Source organism: Sebastes fasciatus, chromosome 15, assembly GCF_043250625.1.
Source record: "Sebastes fasciatus isolate fSebFas1 chromosome 15, fSebFas1.pri, whole genome shotgun sequence".
Classification (NCBI taxonomy): Eukaryota; Metazoa; Chordata; class Actinopteri; order Perciformes; family Sebastidae; genus Sebastes; species Sebastes fasciatus.
The window spans coordinates 6,982,630-7,005,436 of NC_133809.1; the positions used below are offsets into that span (position 1 = coordinate 6,982,630).

The window sequence follows — 22,807 nt, forward strand, 5'->3', positions numbered from 1 at the left end:
AAAAATATCTGTACTTGGTGACCTGACCCTTTAAGAGTCTCCAAATATTTTTGCCTTAATGGACACAGTTTCTGTTTGCAACACGTGTGTCAACTCCAGAACATGCCAGCGGGGTGTGTGGCTGAGATAGAGATAGATAGATAGATAGATAATGAGAGTGAGAGAGAGAATGTTTACTTTGGTAAAGAGTTGTTTACTCTCCGATGGGAGGAGGACGGACATCCCCGAGTTATTTGTGCTGAACAATGAGCAGCCTCAGCCCCAGAGGGGATTGCTGATCCTAAGATCTACTCTCAGAAAATGCACCGCAAAGCACAACCTCCGCCGGAACACTCTGGAATAAGGATCTCATTAAGCTGCACAGCAGCCAGCGGCACTGCCATGGTAACGACAGAGAGGGCCAGAGACGACATTATACATAACTATTAACATAATAACAGGCAGAAGAGTGGCTATTGATTTGGCTGATGGCCTAATGAACTCCAATAGGTGACGATCGGAGATGTAAACAGAGCGAGAGAAAGGTCAGGCGACTTTGAGGAAAATCCCTGACCTTTATCTTCTGGCTGAAACGTAACATCACTCACCCTCGGCTCCGATAGACACCAGCTTCACTCCTTTGCCGGCGATGAAGTCGAGTGCTTTGTTGACGTTGGAGATCTTGTGGACTCTCATCTTGCCTCTCTCTGGTTTGGCCAAGCGTTCGCCTAGACAGGAAAACACGAGACAGATAGAGGATGATGGGTGTGTCTGGCAGTTTCTCATTCAAAATAAATAACATTTTGTTCTACCAAACACAAAATAGAAGAGAAATACGTCACATTACATTACATTAATCATTCTGTATTCATTCCAGCACCCTTTGCACTAGGCACCAGACTTAATCACACATTTTTATCTGTTCAAAATGTAACTTAAAGGAAGATTTGTCAAGTATTTAATACTCTTATCAACATGCGAGTGGACAAATATGCTGCTTTATGCAAATGTATGTATATATTTATTATTGTAAATCAATTAACAACACAAAGCAATGATAAATATTGTCCAGAAACCCTCACAGGTACTGCATTTAACATAAAAAATATGCTCAAATCATAACATGGCAAACTGCAGCCCAACAGGCAACAACAGCTGTCAGCGTGTCAGTGTGCTGACTTGACTATGACTTGCCCCAAACTGCATGTGATTATCATAAAGTGGGCATATCTGTAAAGGGGAGATTCGTGGGTACCCATAGAACCCATTTTCATTCACATATCTTGAGGTCAGAGGTCAAGAGACTCCTTTGAAAATGGCCATGCCAGCATGTGACAGTGCCGTCCATCCATTCATTCATTCAGGTAATCGTGTTCAGTAAAACGCAGTTTACCTGAGATGACCTCCAGCAGCAGCATGAGTTTCAGTCCATCCCGGAAGTCCTCCTCGATGTTATCGATCCCGGTCCCTGCTTTCCTCAGGTGAGAGTTACACCACGCTGTAAATGTCTACAGAGATGGAAGAGAAGGAAGGAAGAACAAAGATCATCAGTCACTGCACTGATAGACGTATAATCACATACTGGACGTGTCTGCAGCAGCCAGCAGGTCATGATTGTGATGCAACCAGAGTCTCTTTATGTTTGTTCTTACCGCAGTTATTAAATTCACACCGTTTTACAATCTGTTGACAATGGCACCAGTTCAACACATTAAACCCAGCAAGGCTAACATCATCACAGGCAGAATTAGATTTGGGTGGTAAACATTGAGGCAGCAGGTCGGTGTATGAAGAAGTGAGATGTTTTCCCAGCTGGAAGATGCCGGTTCAGGCCTCCCATGTTGTAACAATGACATGTACTAGCAGCTCTGTGAGGCTGTGCTTTGGCACAGCGGTACGTTCAGCTAAATGCTAACGCCTGCACAGCAGCATGCTCACATTGTCAATGCTAATGCTGATGTTTATCAGGTGTGATGTTTACCATGTTCACTATCTTAGTATAATATTTGCTAACTAGAAGGGCACTCTGAGAGAGCAGACCTCTGCCAAGGCCGTTTCCATTAGTGAAATATAATGAGTGTTTCCAGCCCGTTATTCTGATCTGCTCCAACATTTAATAGGTTCTTCCTTGGCTCATTCTACAAACTTCCACCAAGCTTCATGAACATTAGGCCAGTAGCTTTTCCATAATCCTGCTGACAAACAAACCAACAAACCGAACCGAAAACATAACCTCCTTGGCGGAGGCAATTAGCCGTAAACACAAAGTACAGCTGGCTGATGGGAATGTTATTAGTTTTGCAGGTTCTTGGTCATACTAGCTCGTCAGGAAGGAGGATAAATAACGCTCCAAACTTACGCTTAATTTTGGCGAGGAATAACTGGCATGGCCATTTCCAAAGGGGTCCCTTGACCTCTGACCTCAAGATATGTGAATGTAAATGGGTTCTATGGGTACCCACGTGTCTCCCCTTTACAGACATGCCCACTTTATGATAATCACATGCAGATTGGGGCAAGTCATAGTCAAGTCAGCACACTGACACACTGACAGCTGTTGTTGCCTGTTGGGCTGCAGTTTGCCATGTTATGATTTGAGCATATTTCTTATGCTAAATGCAGTACCTGTGAGGGTTTATGGACAATATCTGTCATTGTTTTTTGTTTTTAATTGATTTCCAATAATAAATATATACATACATTTGCATAAAGGAAGCTTATTTGTCCACTCCCATGTTGATAAGAGTATTAAATACTTGATAAATCTCCCTTTAAGGTACATTTTGAACAGATAAAAAATCTGCTATTAATCGTGATTAACTATGGACAATCATGCAATTAATCGCGGATAAATATTTGAATCGATTAACAGCCCTAGTTATTAGTATTACATGAATGTCTACCATATTTCGTTGCAGTCCATCTGATAGTTGCTGAGATATTTCACTCAAAACTACAAATGTCAACCTCATGGTGGCGCTACATGAAAAGAGAGAGGATCACCAAAGTCAGTAGGATCCATCCTCTGAGTACAATGAATGTTGGTACAAACTTTCATGGCAATCCATCCAATAGATGTTGAGATATTTCAGTCTGGACCACAGTGGTGGACCGGCCAACCAACAGATCAACAGATCAACAGACGGTCATCAATAGGGTCGTGCTAATAGCTAAAAATATGTGTTTAATGTGTCTGTGAGCGACACACTAAATCACTACCTGCTCTGTGTGTGTTGTTTTGCAGCTGAACCAGACCTGTTGACTAATAAATGTGTTTCCTGTTGGTATATTCACATACTAGCAGCCCTTCATGGGAACATTTCCCTGTGATGCTAACAAGCGTTATGTTCTGCTCTCTCTGTGTCGGAGCCGCAGCACACTGGATCATTGTGTACTGTATACAGTAGGTGTAGCAGGCCTTGGATTCTCTGGCATCGCTGGCATGCAAACATGCTAACGGAAAACATCTGGAACAGGATCTCAGCCGCCCAACAGGAGCTGGCAATGAGGAGTGGGCCCGCCATGCACCCCACCGTGAACGCCTCTTTATGAGTTCCCGGGTTAATTACACCCAGGGCCCCGAACACCAGGCACCATGTTTCCACCAGAGAGCTGAAGGAGGACCTGCAGGAGCACAGCCAGGCGTTTATGAAAGCCTGCACTGTCTCTCCGCTGGCCTGCCTTCAACTGACGGGGAACAAAAGCCACTTAAAAGTCACTGGCGAGCTGGTTTTGGAGCGCTCGTGGAACTTCCGCGATGAGATCACTCTTAAAAATGGAGTGGCGTGAGGTTTACACGGCTATCAATAAACTCTAGAGCCGGGTTTCAGATGTGTGCCAGTTGTGCTGGCATGTGGTGGGAGGTTTCAACCAATGAAAAAGCCAAAGGATGGTGTAGAAGAAGTGGAGGGAGAAGGGCAGATTATATGGTGCTTTATCTCCAAGGGTAGAGCTGACAGAAAAAGACCAGCGCGGAAGATTTATGTGCAACGGGCAGACACACGCCCTCAGCCCGTAAGAGACAGTGTATATTCCTCTGAGGTTAGTCATGATTTAAGTCAAGCTCCAACAGGCACTAAGATATTTCAATTAACCCTAATCAATAGACCTTTTAGAGGCTTGCCAGAGATTGTAGAGAAAGGGCTGTGGTGTCAGCAGCTAACGTGAATACTGTATAATTTAATCAAAGTGTTACGTTCAGGGTGTTCGCTGCTCTGCAGGTTCTCACAAGGTTTATTCTCTTTTGTCCAGGATGTCATTTTTTGACAAGTGTCAGCCTCTTTTCTTTCCCTTCCCTTTTATGGTTCACTTTCTCACCACTTAACTAAACTCAAACACCTTCCAGGAACGACAGAGAGGAAACTCAAAGTGCTGTTTGGGAATTTTGTAAATTTCTCAAGCAAGAGGTAACTGACCTTTAATAGACTGACATCTTGTTAACATGTAGTCAGCAACATGCACACAGATCAGTGCTTGAAATGGAAAGTGTGGGTGTTGGCCGGTATCAGCAATATCTGGGGACTTATTCCTATTTATTCATTATTTCTTTAAGCATGTTATACTGTGTCAGTCAAAATCAGCTGTGGTTTTATTGCTATATTATTATACTTGGTCTATGCATCTGCTATACTCCAATAATACTCCAATAATATTCCAGCTGGAACATTATAAGGTTACGGTGGTGTGTTTTTATATTTACCCATAGTGTTAAAAGTGCTTTCCTGTGGATGCTCCTACATATTATGCAGCAGGATAAAGAGACAATTTTCGACAGTGAATAAAAGATACTAGGTGATATTGGGTTTGGGCTCCTCCCCCAAGAACATTTGGAGGTTTTTGACTTAAAACTGTGAAATTTTACATCATTTTGGACCATTATTATTACTAGTTCAATGATTATTTTATTATTTACACTAGGGGTGTAAGAAAATATTGGATATCGGGATATTATGTTTTGTGATACTGTATCGATTCTCTAAAACACTTTATCGATTTTTAATTAATATTTTACATGCAAAGATTAACTCAGTCAAAACTTTATTTTATTTGCAAAGAAATCTCAAAGTAGTGCTGTGATGTTGGATGTTACAGTGACTGTTATAAATGCAAATAGAGATCCCCAAAAAATAAAAAAAATAAAAAATTTCACTAAGATTTTATGCATATGTTGGTGTGTCTTTATACGATGACAGTTTTCCTAAAATTCGATTTTTAGGAAAATCTGGACGTGCCGTGCGTCGGCCTGTCCAGATGCTCTTCACATAGTTTTTATGTTCATACGGCTTATGAGGCAAATACGCAAATACGCTGGCGCTGCACCGTTATGAATCGCAGAGAGGGCAGACAAGAGTACCGGCGGCTTGAGAGAAGTGCCTGTGCGCAAGAAAAAGTCACGGTACGCCAAGGAGTAAAATGAAGAAGTGCCGGTACAGCGTACCGGTGAATACCGGCCCACTTCGAGCACTGACGCAACCATAGGATAGCCAAAAACAAAGAGACCTCCTAATACCATAATTTCAGGAAGAAGGTACAAATGGTAATGAGATCAGTGTTTTAAGTAGATCAAATGAGCACTTTTCTACTTTAACCTCCTGCTTAGTGCAGCTTTAACAGAACCAGACAGCTGAAAATGTCAAAAGGCTCTGAGTCAACACATAAAGAGCCCAGTTGTGAAAACGACTGAAAGTTCACGGGAGGAATGTTAGCTTGTTAAATGTGCTGGAAGGAGGGTAAGTTTGGCCGCTCCGGGGCCGGGCGACGGGCCTCCTCCTCCCGACGAGAATTAGCCGGCCCTCCCACAGCTCCTCCTGCAGCTCCTCTAACTCTCTGGGTCACGGTGGAGTTTGGCAGCAGCTCGCGGTGCCGGCTCGCAGCCACCTGCACGGTCACGTGACCCCGCTGGCTGTGTTTTGGTCAACACTCGAAGGCCCTTCAGGTGTTCTGGGGCTCTTGGCAGGTCATGACACCGTTATCGGTCCACTGGTTGCAGCGGCAGATTACTGCATGAGTCACACAGTGAGAGAGGGAGTCTAATCTCACTAAATCTATAAACTCTGCACTAAAAAAGCATCAGGAATATAAAAACAAATAGCTGTCTACTCTGTGGAAGCCGGTCCTAAATGCTTTCAGAGTTTTGGGTAACTTTTACTGGATGCGGTGACGTTAGCGAGACAGCGTTACGTTTTACAAACACAATTAGTGTTAATTAACTTCCTAAAAACCTTTTCTTTTATAAGGTTAAATGTGAAAACATACTGTGTAAAAATACAAACAACACACTAAAGCAGCCAAACTGCGTGTTAGTCCAACATTTTATCATTAGCATACCTATAATACATATTGCTGTTTTTTATTTACAATTTTTCTACATGGTTCATTGACGGGTGAGGAACGTTTTGCCAGGAACATGGAAATATTTGATTCTATTGTTGTTTTTATCTGCTGTTTTGTAACCTATTAAGAAAAGTGCTATATAAATAAAGTTTATTTTTCTTCTTCTCATTCTTCTCATTGTTATTATGCAGCTTTAGCCTCATACTGTATTATCATGTTTGGCTTGTTGTTGTAAAACAAGTCCTCTGGAAACATTATATATTCAGCATTTTCAACCAACTCATGGAGCTAAAGTTATCTTAATTAACAAGCCAGCTATATAAGCTTAATAGTTAAAAATAAATCTGCCAGCAAGTTGAAGCTTCAGTCGACAAAATGAACAGTTGTCTTCTATAAATGAGAAGCTTTTATCCACCACTGCCTTAAAACAGGGACTCATTGTTTCAAAAATACCTACGAATATGCAGCAATATTATTATAAAGCAACAGTATAGCAACAGTAACTAAGGAGGGCGACGCCTAACAAACTATCCATCACCTGCAACTCTTTTGTCTACCTGCCACTGTGGCTGGTGGATTCAAAAATCTACCAGCCACTCAATAGATTATCAGTTTTTTTGGCCGGTTCGTAAAGCAAATCTAGCAGCCACTTGTATATTTACCAGCATTTGGCTGGTGGCTGGTGCTTATTTCCAACCCTGCACATGACTCTAGTTTGTCTTTGTAACTAAGCGAGACATACTGTAATTAATTGTTGTGGGTGACGACTGAAGGAGCAACCAGAGAAAAGCTCCCCCTGAGAGTTGGGTTGTCACCATTAAAACTGCTGCCGTTGGGTTTCCCCTGTGCAGAAGTATTTATAGCTAAAGGATGAATAGTACCATCACAAACATGTACCACTAGTGAAGCTTCATCCGGATACTCTTACAGTATTATCAGATAAAGTGTATGCACTGATCATCTGTGATGGTCACAGTATTTATTTTATTATTAAATGTTATTTTGTTCTAACTATGTTTGTGTTTCTGTAGCACTTTGGAATTTCCTCCACTTCCAGGAACGACTTTTGACAAACTCCAGATCTAAAAACTGGTGTAAACGTGTTGGAGAGAACGATATCAACAGTAAGACCTCGGTATCGGTATCAGGGTTAGTCCATGGCATATTTAAGTTTCGGTATTGGCTAAAATAAAGCCCATCGAAATCTGATCTTTCTGTACTGTACTCTAAAGATTGAGATGAAGTAGTCTACAGCTGTTATTTCAATGAGTCAGATACATATTTAATCAACATTTAAGTAAATATTAGTATCGGATTGAGGTCTGTATCGGCGATACACTCAAAATAAAAGGACTCAAATTGGGATCGGGGCCAAAAAAACTCCCCTTGTAAGAGCACAAAGAGTTCTCCAGTCTGTCTGGAAGCTGCATTGCTGTGCAGTTTACTGAGGCTGCTGCTGATGGAGATATCAGTCTTTCTGCCTCTTTTACACTCGATTTCTGTCCATATCTTTGTTAAAAGATGGGTGCAAAATGGAGGGTCTTGTAATAAATTGCTCTTAATGTATGGCACTGCCACAAAACGTGTATCAAAAACAGCAAAATAGACCCCAGGATGAGGTGTTCAACAGCTGTTTAACAGTGTGTCAGTGTTTTGAAAGGCATCACCGCCTTAAGCATCAGAGCATAATAGCCAATATGCTCGTCCTAATAGAGAAAGAAAGAGAGAGCACTTTACAGCCTGTTTGCTGTATAAATACAGTACTTTGCTGTGTATAGAGTGTGTCCTATGATCCCTGTGCGCTCGATGTGATGGTGTTGTCCTGGTACAGTTTGTGTCAGCGCCGTATGTGCTGTGAATCTCAGTAAGCTGTTAAAATGTCTGCTCCAGAGTCCCGGAGACCAATTCCTGCTCATCAACAATGCGCCACAGAAAATCATCCTCATTACTGGGACTTAAACGCAGTCTGTTTCAGGTTCAGCACAATGTGTGGAGTAACGGAGCAAAGCGAAAGCTCGACTGACTTTCTGTCTGCGGGAGGAACCGGAGGATCATACATTTTGAGAGCCCCTCTCCCCTCCACTCTCTCCCCTCCTCTCCCCTCCTCTCCCCTCCTCTCCTCTCCTCTCCTCTCCTCTCCTCTCTCGCTCTGGTCTCAGCCTCCCAGAACTGAGGCGGGCTGTAAAAACAACGGGGGTCAAGAGCCGGAGGAATCTGCTCCGCATCACTTTCAGGGAAAGTTGCCAGTCAGCGTCATTATGGCAGCATTTTTCCCATAGCAACTACTGAACGCACAGCTCAGCAAACAAACTATACCTGAAGAGTAAACTAGTGTTTTACTGCATTATTTTCAGACTGATAGGCTATCTTATTTTTAACAGATTATTATCACATCATTTAGTTTATAAAGTGTCAGAAAATAGCGCCTTAATAAAACACAGAAAAGCCACAATTCTTAACATTTAAGAAGCTGAAACTGGTGTCTATTATCAATACAGTTAAAGGTGCTGAATGCAAGATTGGGAGTATTTACATTGCCTCTGCATGGCTCTCAACATAGCGACAGCTGAACCGGCGGCTCATAGCTAACTGCGAAAACAACGGCAACATTGCCGACAGATTTAACAGTGTTTACCTGAGGGGGTTTACCTGAGGGGGAACCGGTTAAAAGTTAAGCATAAAAGTAAATTCTTGAATTTTTATGATGAAGCCCTACTGTATGCAGACAGTGTGGGCTGTGTCTGAAAAATCATTCACTTCTACCGACTCACTATCGAGGGAGTTCTATGTAGAGGACTATACTGTATAGTGAGCTCATCTGCAAAATGAAAAAGCACTTTTGGACGCTACTCGGGTCATTTTCTCGGCACCGTTTGCTACGTCATTGCTGTTGCACACTTAAAATGTGCCAATCAATCCATAATAAATACTGACATGTATGTTTGTGTGTGATTAACACATACTGTCTTGTAAGCTATTTTGTTGAGTTGCCTCTCAGCGAGTGAATTTAAGTTTTTCCTGGTAAGCGGTGATACAGCGTATATGTCTAAGGCTTTTATTGTGAAAGGTAAGAACGGAGCGAGTAAAGCGGTGATGCGCGCCATAACGTTTGTCTCAATCGCGCCACTCTCTCTTTTCTCTTGTCCGTCTGGTTAGTGACCATCTTTGTACACTGCTTTTCACAATGCATTGTGGGATACTTTGAGTTCACTATATAGGGTATATTATTCAGACAGCACTACACAATGGTGAACTCGCTATGTAGTCCACTATATATAGATAGATTTGAACTTGATGTCAACCAATCCATCATCATGACATGTGACTACATGACACGGTTGGAAAACCCAGAAAAAGCGACGAGGTGAACTAATCAAGTAACCAACCGTTCACTGTTGGAACAAATAAAGACATAAACATAACAATTAAAAAAGAGCTTTATCTTTCTCTACCTGTACTAAAACACATAATCTAAATACATTCTGATGATGGAAACAGCTTCATGACACATAGAAGGAGCCTTAATCCCATCACATATAGTTTTCTTCTTTGAGACACTCTCTCTCCTGTTCCTCTCCCCACCTCTCTCTCTCTCAGCTCCCAGCCTCCCCCCTCATCCACTCCCCACTCCATTAATCAACCTCAGTTAGGAAAATATGTCCTGCTTCTCTGCCAGCTCCATATTAGTACAATCCTTTTACTGAAACAAGCCAGCGCATGAGTTCGAGGAGCCGCTGCCATATCCGAACACACGGGCAGGCGGACAACTCTACGAGAGACGAGAGGAAAGGCAGATATTGCTGGCAGAGCGTCTGACACAGGAAGGCGGTTTTCAACACCGCGGCCAGTTTCTCAAGCCTTCGTCTCCAACTCCGGGTACCAGAGGGCCTCTCGTGTCCCGATGAAACCCCACAAACACGCAGATCAATTGCAAGAAAAACGTCTATATGTTTCCAGCGTCTCCTCCAGAAGGTTCAATAAAAGGAAGAGAGAGGAGGTCGAAAGGGGGAAAAAACATTTCCCCTTTAGAATCAAATCCACAACATTAGAGCGTAACGCCACCCACAGCTCCAGAGAGAGTGAAAACTGTCTGGATGAGTTGGGGGGGAAATGGGCCTCTGCGAATCCCAGGGAGGTGAGAGTGTCGTTTCTCGGCTGTTAAGTCTATTTCTGCTGCCTGCGTCTCTCTTCGGGGGCTCGCGGGGGCCAGAAAAGTGCTGGTGGAAAGAGTTTCTGGTGCCAGGAAAACAGCTACAGCACCTTCCTCCCGCTCAGACTCCCAGATGACTTCCTGATGTGTGATGGATCGCGGGCATCGCGTTTAACCAGACGAGTTCACGGAGAGTAAAATGGCACCCTGGAGGGAGCGCTGGGGAGGGGGGGGGGAGCTGTCTATGAGGCGTGCCTCGTTCAAGGGTAGCAATGGTGAATGATAAAGAAGGGGAGAACTTTTAGCATTTATTTCTGCTACTAAGACTTTCAAGACTGAGATTTGAATTGCTGCATTGTAGTCATGTCCTACCCAGCGGGCAACCTCCGGGTCTGAGAAGTGAAGCCAATGTTGAAGTGTCTTAACCTTGCATTCTTTCTATTGGCCAGCAGGGGGCGACTCCTCTGGTTGCAAAAAGAAGTCAGATTGTATAGAAGTCTATGAGAAAATGACTCTACTTCTCACTTGATTTATTACCTCAGTAAACATTGTAAACATGAGTTTATGGTCTCAAGCACTAGTTTCAAGTCTTCATCAATACAGCATGATGTTCATTTAGTAAATTATGGTCCCATTTAGAGTCAAATAGATCATAAAGCAGGGGATGCTTTAGGGCGTGGCTACCTTGTGATTGACAGGTCGCTACCCCGGCGTTGTCCGGTCTGGGAGTTGTCTGTATTTTTACAACTTTAACCCTTTCACAGTGTGTTTTTAGTTCATGAAAGTTAATTGTAAGATTTTGGTTGCCTTAAAATGTCTTATTCAGCGTTCGGTCGTACTACTTGGCTCCACCGTCTCGTGTCACTTCTGGTTGCAAAAAACCAAGATGACGACGGCCAAAATGCCGAACTCGAGGCTTAAAAACGGCAATCCGCAAACCAATGGAACGTCACGGTGACTACGTCCACTTCTTATATACAGTCTGTGGTCTTAGCTTGTTTTAAACATGAAGTATTGTGGGGAAAAAGTTCAGTCACACCAACGTTCAAAACAGCAAAAAGTTTGCGGCAAAATCAACTAATTTCAATGAAATCTGTGAACTCACTCGTAGGTAGTAAAATTTGCCGAAATCTTTAGCGACAAGTTCGACTTTGGTAAACACACAAATTTGCGCTGTTGACCAAAGCAAGCCGTCTTGACAGTAGGGATGTTCCAAACGACTAACTTCCCCGACAACAGAAGTTTAAACTTGTCTAGTTGACGAGTCTAAAAGTTAAAAAAAAGTCAAAATTGAGCGCAATTTAATCTATAAGGTTAAACATTGTCCGAAAAGGCCTTTACACGGGTCTTTTTATTCGCACGTCAATATATTTTTTCAAACTGTTTTTTTTGTTATGAGTACATTGACACAAAACGTGAATATTACGCGGCAAAAAAGCGGCATACCTTTTTACAGAACAGGGTCAATATTCTGAGCTTTTGCACCGCCACTCCTTCCGTTCTTACCTTTTTGCAATAAAAGTCCAAGACATATAATATTTTGTGTAGTTTATTCGTCACACCCTCGGTAAATAGAGGAGGCTGTTGTAGCTTGTTAGCTGTGCTGAACCATCAAATTGCAGTTAATCCCCCCTTTGCTGGAATATAAACTTCACAGGAGACCGAGAAGTGTCACCAAAATAGAAATAGATCTGCACAAATATGTTTTCTCATCAAGTTAACAGCAAAGAGCAGCAGAGAGGACGTGGTACTCATTTGTATTCCAAGGCGTGCAACCTACATACAACCTGTAATCTGGAGTTTGTCAGTGTTGCCATGACAATAAGTAAATCTTTAGTTCACCTGAACACAGTTGTTGTTGTTGACTTGGACACCTACTGCAGCGCGACTGAGCCAGAAACAGGACAGAAAGTTACTGAATAACTTAGTCTCGGAGGAGATGCCTGAATTTGGTCCAAATAAAAACTTCCAAACAAGCTGGAAAAGTGCAGCTGTTGAAAAAGATGTGATGATGCGTGCGTTTGTGACAGCGGTGTCAGCAGATATAGATATCAGGTACGGGTTACATCCTGAAATAAAAACAAACCGTCATCCAAAAAAAAGAAGTGAGAGGTGAATCAGAATTGACAATGAAAGTCTGGCAGAGTGAAGAGAGGAGGATTCAGGTTTCAGTCTGGAGGTACAGCAGAGGAGAAGAGAGAGAGAGAAGCTGAGAGGACGGAGCGGACGTGACGCCGGCCGGGGCCAAGCTGCTGTCTGGACGCTCTGCAGACTGCTGTGCTGTGGCTCCGTGCATCTGGCCAGCAAAGAGAGATTCAAACACAAATTCCACCTCAGCAATTGAGTGGGAGGCGAGAGAGCAGAGAGTCTGAGAAAAAGTGATGGTAGAGGGCAGAACGACTACTGGATATGATGAAGACAGACGGGCAAAAGACAGGGACAGTACATTTCTAAGGAAGTTGTTTCCCGGCATGATCTGAATTTTTCAAGAGTGTTATTGAACTCTGATGATGTTTTTCTCAATAATTTCACTTAAAACTGACATATTAATTTTGAACTCATGTTTTTAAAATGAGAAAATACTCGTCAAGTATTTAACTCACACATACGAGTATACAGAAATAGGCTTTACCTTGTGGTTATTTAATATTGACCATTTATTGAATTACCAGAAAACATGCTGTGTCGTGATTTATATTGCGGCTTTGCTGAATACTCGATTCTGATTGGTCAATCATGGCGTTCTACCGTCTGTTATTTTTTTATTTTTTTATGTATAACAGACCGTTGCTATGGACGCAGTTCTGATCTCGGACTCTGGAGGCCCATTTTTATGTCAAATAATTGCCATGTAAAAGAAAAACCATGCAGTTTTTTGCATGCAGTATAAATGTGTGTAAAGAAATCGCTATATATCGCCTTGCTTACAGTATCGCAATATATCGCAATATATTGAATCGTTACCCCTGTATCATGATACGTATCGTATCACCAGATTCTTGCCAATACACAGCCCTAGTTTGGCCGTTCATGTTTCTTGCCCTGATGGAGTTTGTTGTGGTTGAATACCGATGGAAATGATGGCCAAAGTTGCATTAAACCAGAATATTCTATTTCTTTCAGTTTTTTTGGAGGGATTTGATGCCACCAGTCATTGAAACTTCTGACTCAGGATCAAGCAAACAAATAAACAAACAAACAAACAGAAAAAGATGGACTGACGTCCACAGAGTCACCACAACATGAAGACATTTACACCTCGAGCACGAACAGCAGGACAGCGCTGCATAAACAGCACCACTGCTCCATCCATCCTGCTCAGAGTGAGACACGGACAGGAACTATGTGACCTTTCTGCCTCCTCAACCTGCTGGAGAGATGAAGGGGAAGTCTCTCTCTGCCTCTCTCTGTCTCTCAGTTACAGCCCAGAAGATGCTCTGTGTGTCTCTAACAGGAAGGACAGGAGTCTGAGGACCTGCCAACTAGCCAGGGGAGTGCACTTAAAGGGTCAAAGGTCGTCGTTCATCCTCCTCCGTCTCCTTCCTCTAAAGCTCACTGGAGAGTACAGCCTGACTACACACACACATAACAAACACAAACAACAAACACACACACAAATACACACTTCTCTGGCTCCAAAAACAGTCAGCGAGGCTCAGCTGAGGCTGCCAGATGTGGTGTGTGTGTGTGTGTGTGCGTGTGTGTGTGTGTGTGTAGAGGATGATATGGAGCTGGTGGACCGTTATACTGGCTCACTGCAGCTGGTCGAGAGACACTTGCCAGTATAATCCAGTACTGTGGCTCTCTGGTTCCCGTCGTTCTCCCCTCTAGAGCTGCTCAGCTGGACGTCTCGCTCTCTTTCGTTTTGTTTTTCTCTCAGTTTGCATCACAGATTTGGATGAAATTTCTAGATATTGGTGCCAATATGATACCTAAATTTTAGTACTGATATCAAAACAATGCCTTAGTTTATATTACCAAGTTTTAACCCTTTCTTTAAATTCAACAAAATCTGCCAATCTGCTCAATATATCGGCGTTAATTCAGGAAGTATACCAAAAGACTAAAGTTAGAAAATCAAGAAATATCTGATCAAAAAATAAGCAAACAAGACAAAAGATCTGACCAAGCATTCTGTTATAACGGCAAATAACCTTTTATTTTCATTAACGATTAAAATTGCTGATTATTTTCTCCATTGATCGATTAGTTGTTCGGTTTATAAAATGTCAGTAAATTACAAAAAATGCCCGTCATCATTTCCAGGAGCCCGTGGTTCATATATCTTGTCCAATAAAACCCAAAGATATTCAATTTGTAAAGATATATAACACAAAATAAAACAAATCCTCACACTGGAGGAGCGTAAACAAGCTAATTTTTGGCATTTTTGTTTGAAAGATTACGAAAAGGGATTAATTAATTATCAACGATCAACTACTCGTTTAATCAACTACTTGATTTCCAGCTCTACATTCTATGCCAACTTTTCCATATGCATGTTACGGACATACGTTGTTTGGTACTCAAAATCTGTCAAGGTTTGATACCCAGCCCTACGGTATTTATAGGTGACGGTCGTGGCTTTATCCTCTGTGTCATGAGACGCTTCATTAACCATTTCAACCTCCCAGAACTATTTGGCGGCCCGGTAAAGGACTCATGGACTTTTGAAAACCACAAGTTTTTAATTTGAATTTTAGTCAAGATCTCAAAGTTTCCAATGATGCCGAATGTGTCACACTGATTGTTTAATTCACAAAAAAATAGATGGATTGATGAAGCTGTTGTCATTAGAGCTGCAACTAACGATTATTTTCATTGTCGATTAACCTGTCGATTATTTTCTCGATTAATCGATTAGTTGTTCGGTCAATAAAATGGTGAAAAATGTCGATCAGTGTTTCTCAAAGTCCAAGATGACGTCCTCAAATGTCTTGTTTTGTCCACAACTCAAAGATATTCAGTTTACTGTCATAGAGGAGTAAAGCAACCAGAAAATATTCACATTTAAGAAGCTAGAATCAGAGAATTTAGACTTGTTTTCTTAAAAAATTACTCAAACTGATTAATGGATTATCAAAACACACTGTCCCGTACTGTAGCAGCGTCTCTCGGCCCACCAGAGAAGAGGAAGCGTTCTCTCCTCTCCAGCCTGCAGTCATGATGGAGTGCGACAGTCTCTCAGGTGCAGCTTCCACCCAACCAGGCACTCAAACAGGCTGTTAATGCAAACTGCCGACTCAGCACAGTCATCCCATTACACTTATCTATCGCCTTGGCTGCTGCTGCTGCTTCAGTGCACACACACACACACACGTGCACGAGGGCGAGTGCGTTGAAGCAAAATGCCCCCCAAAGCGTACAAGAAAATATGCTATCACAGAGACACACACACATACAGCCTGTCTGCATACAGTAATCTGTGCACTAATGCAGCAAATACACTTCAACGCGTGCACATGCACACACGCATGCAGACACACTCAGTTGGAGCGCGTGCTGACGGAGCAGCGCGCCGGCCAAAAAAGTGCAGATTGACAAAGAATAGCAGCCATTGTGACCAGAGTCCCCTCATATTTACTCTCTAGTGGCCTCGATGCATATTCATGTGTTTGTGTGTGTGTGTGTGTGTGTTACAATGACAAGTCACAGAGTGGTAGTAGCTCTTTCCTCAGCCCGAGTTCATTTAACAAAGAGTGGCTCGTCTGTGAAAATGCCGCAGAGCACCTAACACTGGGCGGTTGCTATGACAACCACAAAAAAAAGCCCGGAGACCCACAAACAAACAAGCTCGGCTGCATCGAGGCTCTTAAAAAACCCACGGTCGTCGTCCACGGCTCCCCAAGCGCTCGCTGGGATCCAGCATGTCAGCACACACACACACACACACACACACACACTAACACTAACACAAACACACACCCCACGCAACACACGTTTACAACACCGAGAACGTCTGTGACGGTGAGAGTTCGCCTGGATGTTAAATTCAATGATTTCAAGGGAGGGTTTGGTGGAACTGAGGATTTCTAGTTCAAGTAATCTTACTAAAATCATTCTTAAACTGCTGCTGGATCAAACATCCGTCATGGTTGCATTTTATTAACAGTGTGATGGTCGTATATTCTGTCGTGAAGGTCACTAAATATGTTTACTTAAGTACTCTACGTATAGTAATTCCATTTCTTACTACTCTTCTACTTCGCTACATTTTAGAGACAATTATTACAAGGCTTTGTTGAATACTCGATTCTGATTGGTCAATCATGGCGTTCTACAGTCTGTTATTTCTTTATAGCAGACCGTTGCTATGTATAACAGACCGTTGCTATGTATAACAGACCGTTGCTATGTATAACAGACCGTTGCTATGGGCGCAGTTCTGATGTCGGACTCTGGAGGACCATTTTTGTGTCAAATGATTGATTTCTTAAGTAAGTGTCCATGTAATAAGTGGGATAATGTACAACTAGCAGGTCATTATTGTGAAATAAACCCCTTCAGGGCAACGTTCGGGGTTTATTTCACAACAATGAGCGGCTCGCTGTACATTATCCCTTATATATTGTGCTTTTTACTGCGCAATTATCTGACAGTTGTAGTTACATGTTACTTTACTGACAAAGATTTTAGATGATACAAAGCATACAATATGATCAGCTTATAATAAACAATTCAATATTATAGATTTAGCACAGTATATATAGTATATAAAGTAGTTAAACTTTGCTCCGCTCTCTGCTACATTAACATGCTGTTTACAAGTTAATGCATCAATAATAATAATCCAATATAACACGATTCTGCATAATGAGTACTTTTACTTTTGATATTTAAAGTACATTTTGATGATCAAGACTTTTTACATTGTGGTATTGCAGCTTTACTTCAAAGATCGGAGTAGTTCTTCCACCACTGAAAAGAAAATACTCTTAAGGCCACCCGTTCATTTCTCTCACATCTATAAACGGTCACAGACTTTCAACCTGCAGTGTTGTTGTATTATTTCTCTTCCATTAAACTTCCATATTTGGTGACAAATGTCATACTGAGCGTGACACAAGTTGATAAGAAGAAGATGAGGCACTTCTGATGATTTCACAGCACACAAATTGGATGCAAATCCACATGCAGATGTTATTCAAATAGAGCGCCCGGGCATCAAAGAGGCCATGCTGAGCAACAAGTCATTCAAAGCCCAGTGTGAGCATGTATGTCCTCGCTTCACCGGCTCAGAGCAGAGCGTCCCGCTGCACAAAGGCCAGTCTGTAGAGAAGCCTGTTCTCTGGACTGGATGTGTCCAAACTGAAGCTTTATGGTACTTAAACAAACATGGAGGACTGTGAGCACAGAGGCTGCACTGTAAACATGATATAGACTTGTCCCAATGTAGATTGTTGGCAGGAAATGTTCATATTTTATATATTTAAAGTTAATTCTAAAGAAAGTATGTTGATTAGAAAGTTGTTTATTAGATGTCCGGCGCTGTAAACTCATGAATTTCAGTAGAATTTTATTTAAAAGCGGACAGAGGGATCTGCACGAGACAAAGAGATTTCTCAACAGGAATAAAGTTGCCATCCCGGCGAATCAGCACATATTAACTCCTGAGTCATGCCTAAGCTGTCGTGCTCTCTGACAACAGTCAGACGCCAATCCAAACAGGGTGATGGGAAGTACAGTGGCCTATTCACCCGAGTCATAACACAGTAGTCATGAGTCAGCTCCAGTTCGGTTTGCCCGCGGCGCTGCTCGAGTGACGGGAAGTGTGCGGCCGGCCGCTCGTGGTGCTGCTTTGTGCCGGACCAGCGTTTTTTCTCTGCTGACGGTCACCTGACTCAGAGAAACGCTGAGCTGGGAGGAGCTACGCTGCTCTCCAACAAAGAGAGCTTTCAACACATCTACACATCAGCTGTACTGTATGTGTCCTGTTAACATCATTGTACATACTGTATGTGCTGCATTTCTATCCACCAAGCTAGGTATTATCAGGAGCACAGAGGCAACATATTCTGTTAAAAACACAACAGACTGTCTGTATCGTGGTAAACCAGGACACCGAAAACATATTCCATATCTGCATACAAGATATTTTAGACAGCAGGAAGGTGCAATAATAACACTTGTTCATTATTAGGGCACCTCAGAGTGCATTATTCAGTGTGATTCAATGGAATTGCGTTGCTAGGCAACAGCTTGGTTCCATGTTTACTTCCTGTTAGCTGATGTCATTCACATAGGCTGCATCCAAACTGGCATACTATATACTACATACTCAATGTGTGTACTAACGTTCAACATACTTTTGGGTGAATAAACAGCAGTATGTATCTTTTTGGACGCACTGAGCAGTAATTTACGTCGTCACTTCCTGGGAGCCTCCTGTTGGAGACATGGTAACCCGTACCAACCTCATGTGACCAATGTGAGAACCATAAAGACTGAACTAATTCAAAAAATATAATACGCTTAGCAAAGTGAAATCTTACACATATTGAAGTGTTATTGACGTTACAAAGCTGTCCGTCAATGTCTGTTATGAACGTTGGCATCACTACCACATTGCATTGTGGGATATTTATGCCACTGTAGCGTCCGGCGTTTGCATACAGTGATATTTCACTGAAAATAGTATGCAATTCTTGTACTATGAACACTATAACGGGAAATAAACTGGGACACATTTAGATTGTTTACGTTTACGCCTGTGAAATGGTTTATAGAGACTTTAACATTTCCAAAATCAGAGGTGGTAGTAGTAAAAAATACTGTTACAAGTAAAAGTCATGCATTCAAATCTTACTGAAGTAGAAGTAATAAGTATTACCATAAAAACATATTTAAAGTATCAAAATTAAAAGTACTCATTACGCAGAATGGCCCATCTCAGAATGTTATTGTTAATTATATCATAATTATTGATGCATTAATGTGTTCATCATTATAATGTTTGCAGCTGGTAGAGTGGAGTTCATCTTTATGTTCATTATATACTGCCTGGTAGCTTAATCCATAATAATAAATCATAATTTATTAGTTGATCTATATTTTGTTTTGAATTAATAATCTGAATCTGCAAAATAACTTGTGCTGTCAAACACATGTAGTGAAGTAAAACGCTCAATATTGGCTTCCAAAATGTATAAAGTAGCATAAAATGGAAATACTCAAGTATAGTAAAAGTACCTCAAAATTGTACATAAGTACAGTATTTGAGTAAATGTACTTAAAGCATTCCAACACTGTTCAAAATAAACAATACCTCATAAATGTTCTGTTTCCAAAATAAGTTGTATGTTACAAAAATGCTAATTGTGTTTTAACTTGTTTGCTTTAAACAGCTCGATCTGATATGCAGGAAATGAAAACATATTCTGTGTGTGGGCCGGACTGAGGGACTGAAGGAATGATGGGGGGGGGGATGCAGCCTGTTGTTGCTTTGGCCTCAGAGTTGTTTATACGTGGGATCCAAACACACACAAATTAAGCTTCCTGATCATCAGTTCCACATGCGGGTCAAAGAGAGAAGCGGGCACATTTTCAGTTCGGTAAATATACCTCAACACGAAAGCTGGTTTCAGGAGAGACGCCAGGTGATATATATACTGAAACCTTCATCACAAGTTACTGTGATCTGTTCAGCTCCAACGGCCACTTCACTTCCTCTGACCTCAACATGAAACTGTCAAGTCACATATAGAAATCATCAGTAACACTGACTTGTAATAATGCCTGACGATGACTGATGTATTTGACAGTAACAACCTTGTTACTGTATTCATTTAGATATTTTCCAAAGTAAAAGTCCCTAGAAGTGTATGATTTAACTTTTAACCGATAACCGACCCTTGTTAACCGTTGTCTCCAGTTCTCCGTCCGGGAGCGTTAACTTAGCAGGCAGCCACTTTCCCAGTAAAAGTCTCCACCGCACATTTAATTTAGTTTAGCAGGTTGTCAGCTGTGTGTCTGCCCGGCGTAACGATAGCGATTGTCCGACAAACAGTGTGTGTATTTGTGCTACGTTAGCAGCTCTAGCGTTGCCGGTGGCTCTGTGCCCGCTGTAGCCACACACATACGCTCTGTCAGCACAGCGGAACTTCAGTGAATGTGGGTTTTGTTGGTGGCGTTATAGCTGTGAACGTAAGTGTAGCAGACAGTGTGTGTACAGTTTATTTGTCGGTGAATAAATGCTACGAGGCTATGCCCACTCCGCTCAAGCAAGCTATAGACGGGAGCCAACTTCCTGTATCTGTGACGCCACTTAATGTGTGCTCTTAAGGTGGACCAGCTTTTCTCCCTAAACTGACGAGTTTTTCTCAGCTTTTTAATTAATTATTAACATTTCTTTTAACTGATAGCGTTAATCGATTAAAATGCTTAATGTCGGTTAACAGTTAATCATTAACATCCCTACAATAAACCGTAATATTGAATCGCAATACTTGATACTTAATACTTGATAGTATCGAATCGAAAGAAAGGTGAATCGTCCCATCCCTAGTGGCAGCCCATCAAGAGTCCGATGCTGGGAAGCGAGGCGATCCCTCTCGATATAAAAACGCCCCTGTGGACACGCACCATAAATGACCACAGCTACAGATGAACTGCAGTGCTGCTGTTTCACCCTCCCTGTCTGTGTCCATCCAGCATCTGCCAGCACTTCACACGGCTCAAACCACTCGGCTGCCCCGCCGCTCTGCCAAGGGCTCTCCACTGAGCAGCCGGCCGCCAGCTCTCCTCTTGTGCTGCTGGGTTACCGGGGGTGGGGCTGTTTGAAGGGAGGTGTCTGTTACAACTTGTAATGAGATCTGCCGTGAGCGCTTCTGTTGTTTACTGTTGCAAATCAAGTGACGTCGGGAGCGTGCAGGACTAATCCTGCAGCAGGGAAAAGTAGTGCAGGGAGAAGAAATGTCGGTCAGCCGAACTTAATTGTGCCGACTGTATCACAAACGGCACAGGGTCATCGGCGCGTAATGCAACGTGCCTGCAGGGAGTCAAACTAACTGATCATGATCGCCGGCAGACAAAAAGGATCAATAACAGCCACTGATTGAAATTCAGACGTTCGATACGTGTCCCACTTTAGAAAAGTGGAGGAGTGCAGCAGAACAAATAGCCTCTGGCCTCCATCACAACACTCTTCCCAAGGACTCACCAACACACATCGATAGATTGATTTATTTCCAACATTATCATCAACATTGGCTGCATCTCCTTTCTTTACACTGTGGCTTTAATCGTTGCTATTATTACCTCCTCCTTGCCTGTAACATTGGCCACCTAGGAAGGCTGATTCACCACATTGAATTCAGCTCCCTCTGAATTAGACTTAATTGCCTCCAGAGTAAATAAAAACCTTCAGAAACATCCTGTCTTCATTGTTCAAATGCTGCAATTGCCCATTTATTACACACAGAGCAAATAATGGTGACGCGCCACACTGTGCGCAGTGGAAGACAGGCTTCCTGATAAGGCTGGAGGGAGATTTCAACAAGCTGAAGCAGGGAAAAAAGTTTTTTCCTCCATCGCCACCCACTCAGTCACTAGGCAGACGGGGGGTAGAGAGAAAGGGAAGTGAGGGTGAGACAAACTGATGAGAGAGGAGCCAGAACTGGCATAAGAAGCACTTTTTAGTACTTTTGTTTTTACAGATTTTAATCACTAAGTTTCACAACATAATAGTACTTTAATCCATTTTGTCCATGTCATTAGTTCTACCCTCCCAGAGTCGACTACACTCATCCGGGGAACATAATCTTGCGCCGCATGGGAAGTGATGCGTTGATAAGCTTCCGGCTAATTCTGGGTAAACAGCAGAAGAAGAGCTGGGGAGTCAGTGAGAGCAGTGACGGCCAACACGGCAAAGAAAAGTCAAACTTCATCGAGAGCAAATCCAAGAAAAAGTTTCGATTTTCATCTGCAGGTTACAAGTTTAAAAAGCCGTCCCTACATGATGACAGGAAGTAAATAAATACCTCCAAATGACAAGTTAAAACGTAATGTCTTGTTTTATATTTCATCCGATGTTAAAGGAAAAGCTGATTTGCTTTCTCGCTGAGATTTAGATAAGAAACACAAACAGTACCTCCTTCTTATCTGTCTGTTGAATATGAGGCTACAGCCAGCAACTGGTTAGCTTAGCTTAGCATAAAGACTGGAAACAGGTGGAAACAGCTAGCCTGGCTCTGTCTAAAGCTAACTAAAGAAGTAGATCTGCCTTCCAGCACCTCTAAAGTTCACTAAATAACACATTATATCTAGTTTGTTTACAAAAAAGGAAGTGTAAAAATAAAATAAAATTTACCATTTTACAGGGGGATTGTGTGTCAGACTATTTCTTGG

At 42.2% G+C, this 22,807-nt stretch overlaps 1 protein-coding gene across 6 annotated transcripts in view; it reads right to left on the reverse strand.

Moving 5' to 3' along the window:
* actn1 (actinin, alpha 1) overlaps positions 1–22,807 on the reverse strand; it is a 69,222-nt gene that overhangs the window by 33,966 nt on the left and 12,449 nt on the right. For all 6 annotated transcript variants that reach the window (XR_012597285.1, XR_012597284.1, XM_074660891.1 and 3 more), the window contains exons 2-3: positions 1,373–1,487; positions 588–707 (exon numbers count right to left, since the gene is read on the reverse strand). Coding sequence is in view for 4 of the 6 variants with exons in the window: in XM_074660891.1 (XP_074516992.1) it covers positions 588–707; positions 1,373–1,487 (235 nt within the window). In the remaining 2 variants the exon portion in view is untranslated. The remainder of the gene's footprint in view (positions 1–587; positions 708–1,372; positions 1,488–22,807) is intronic.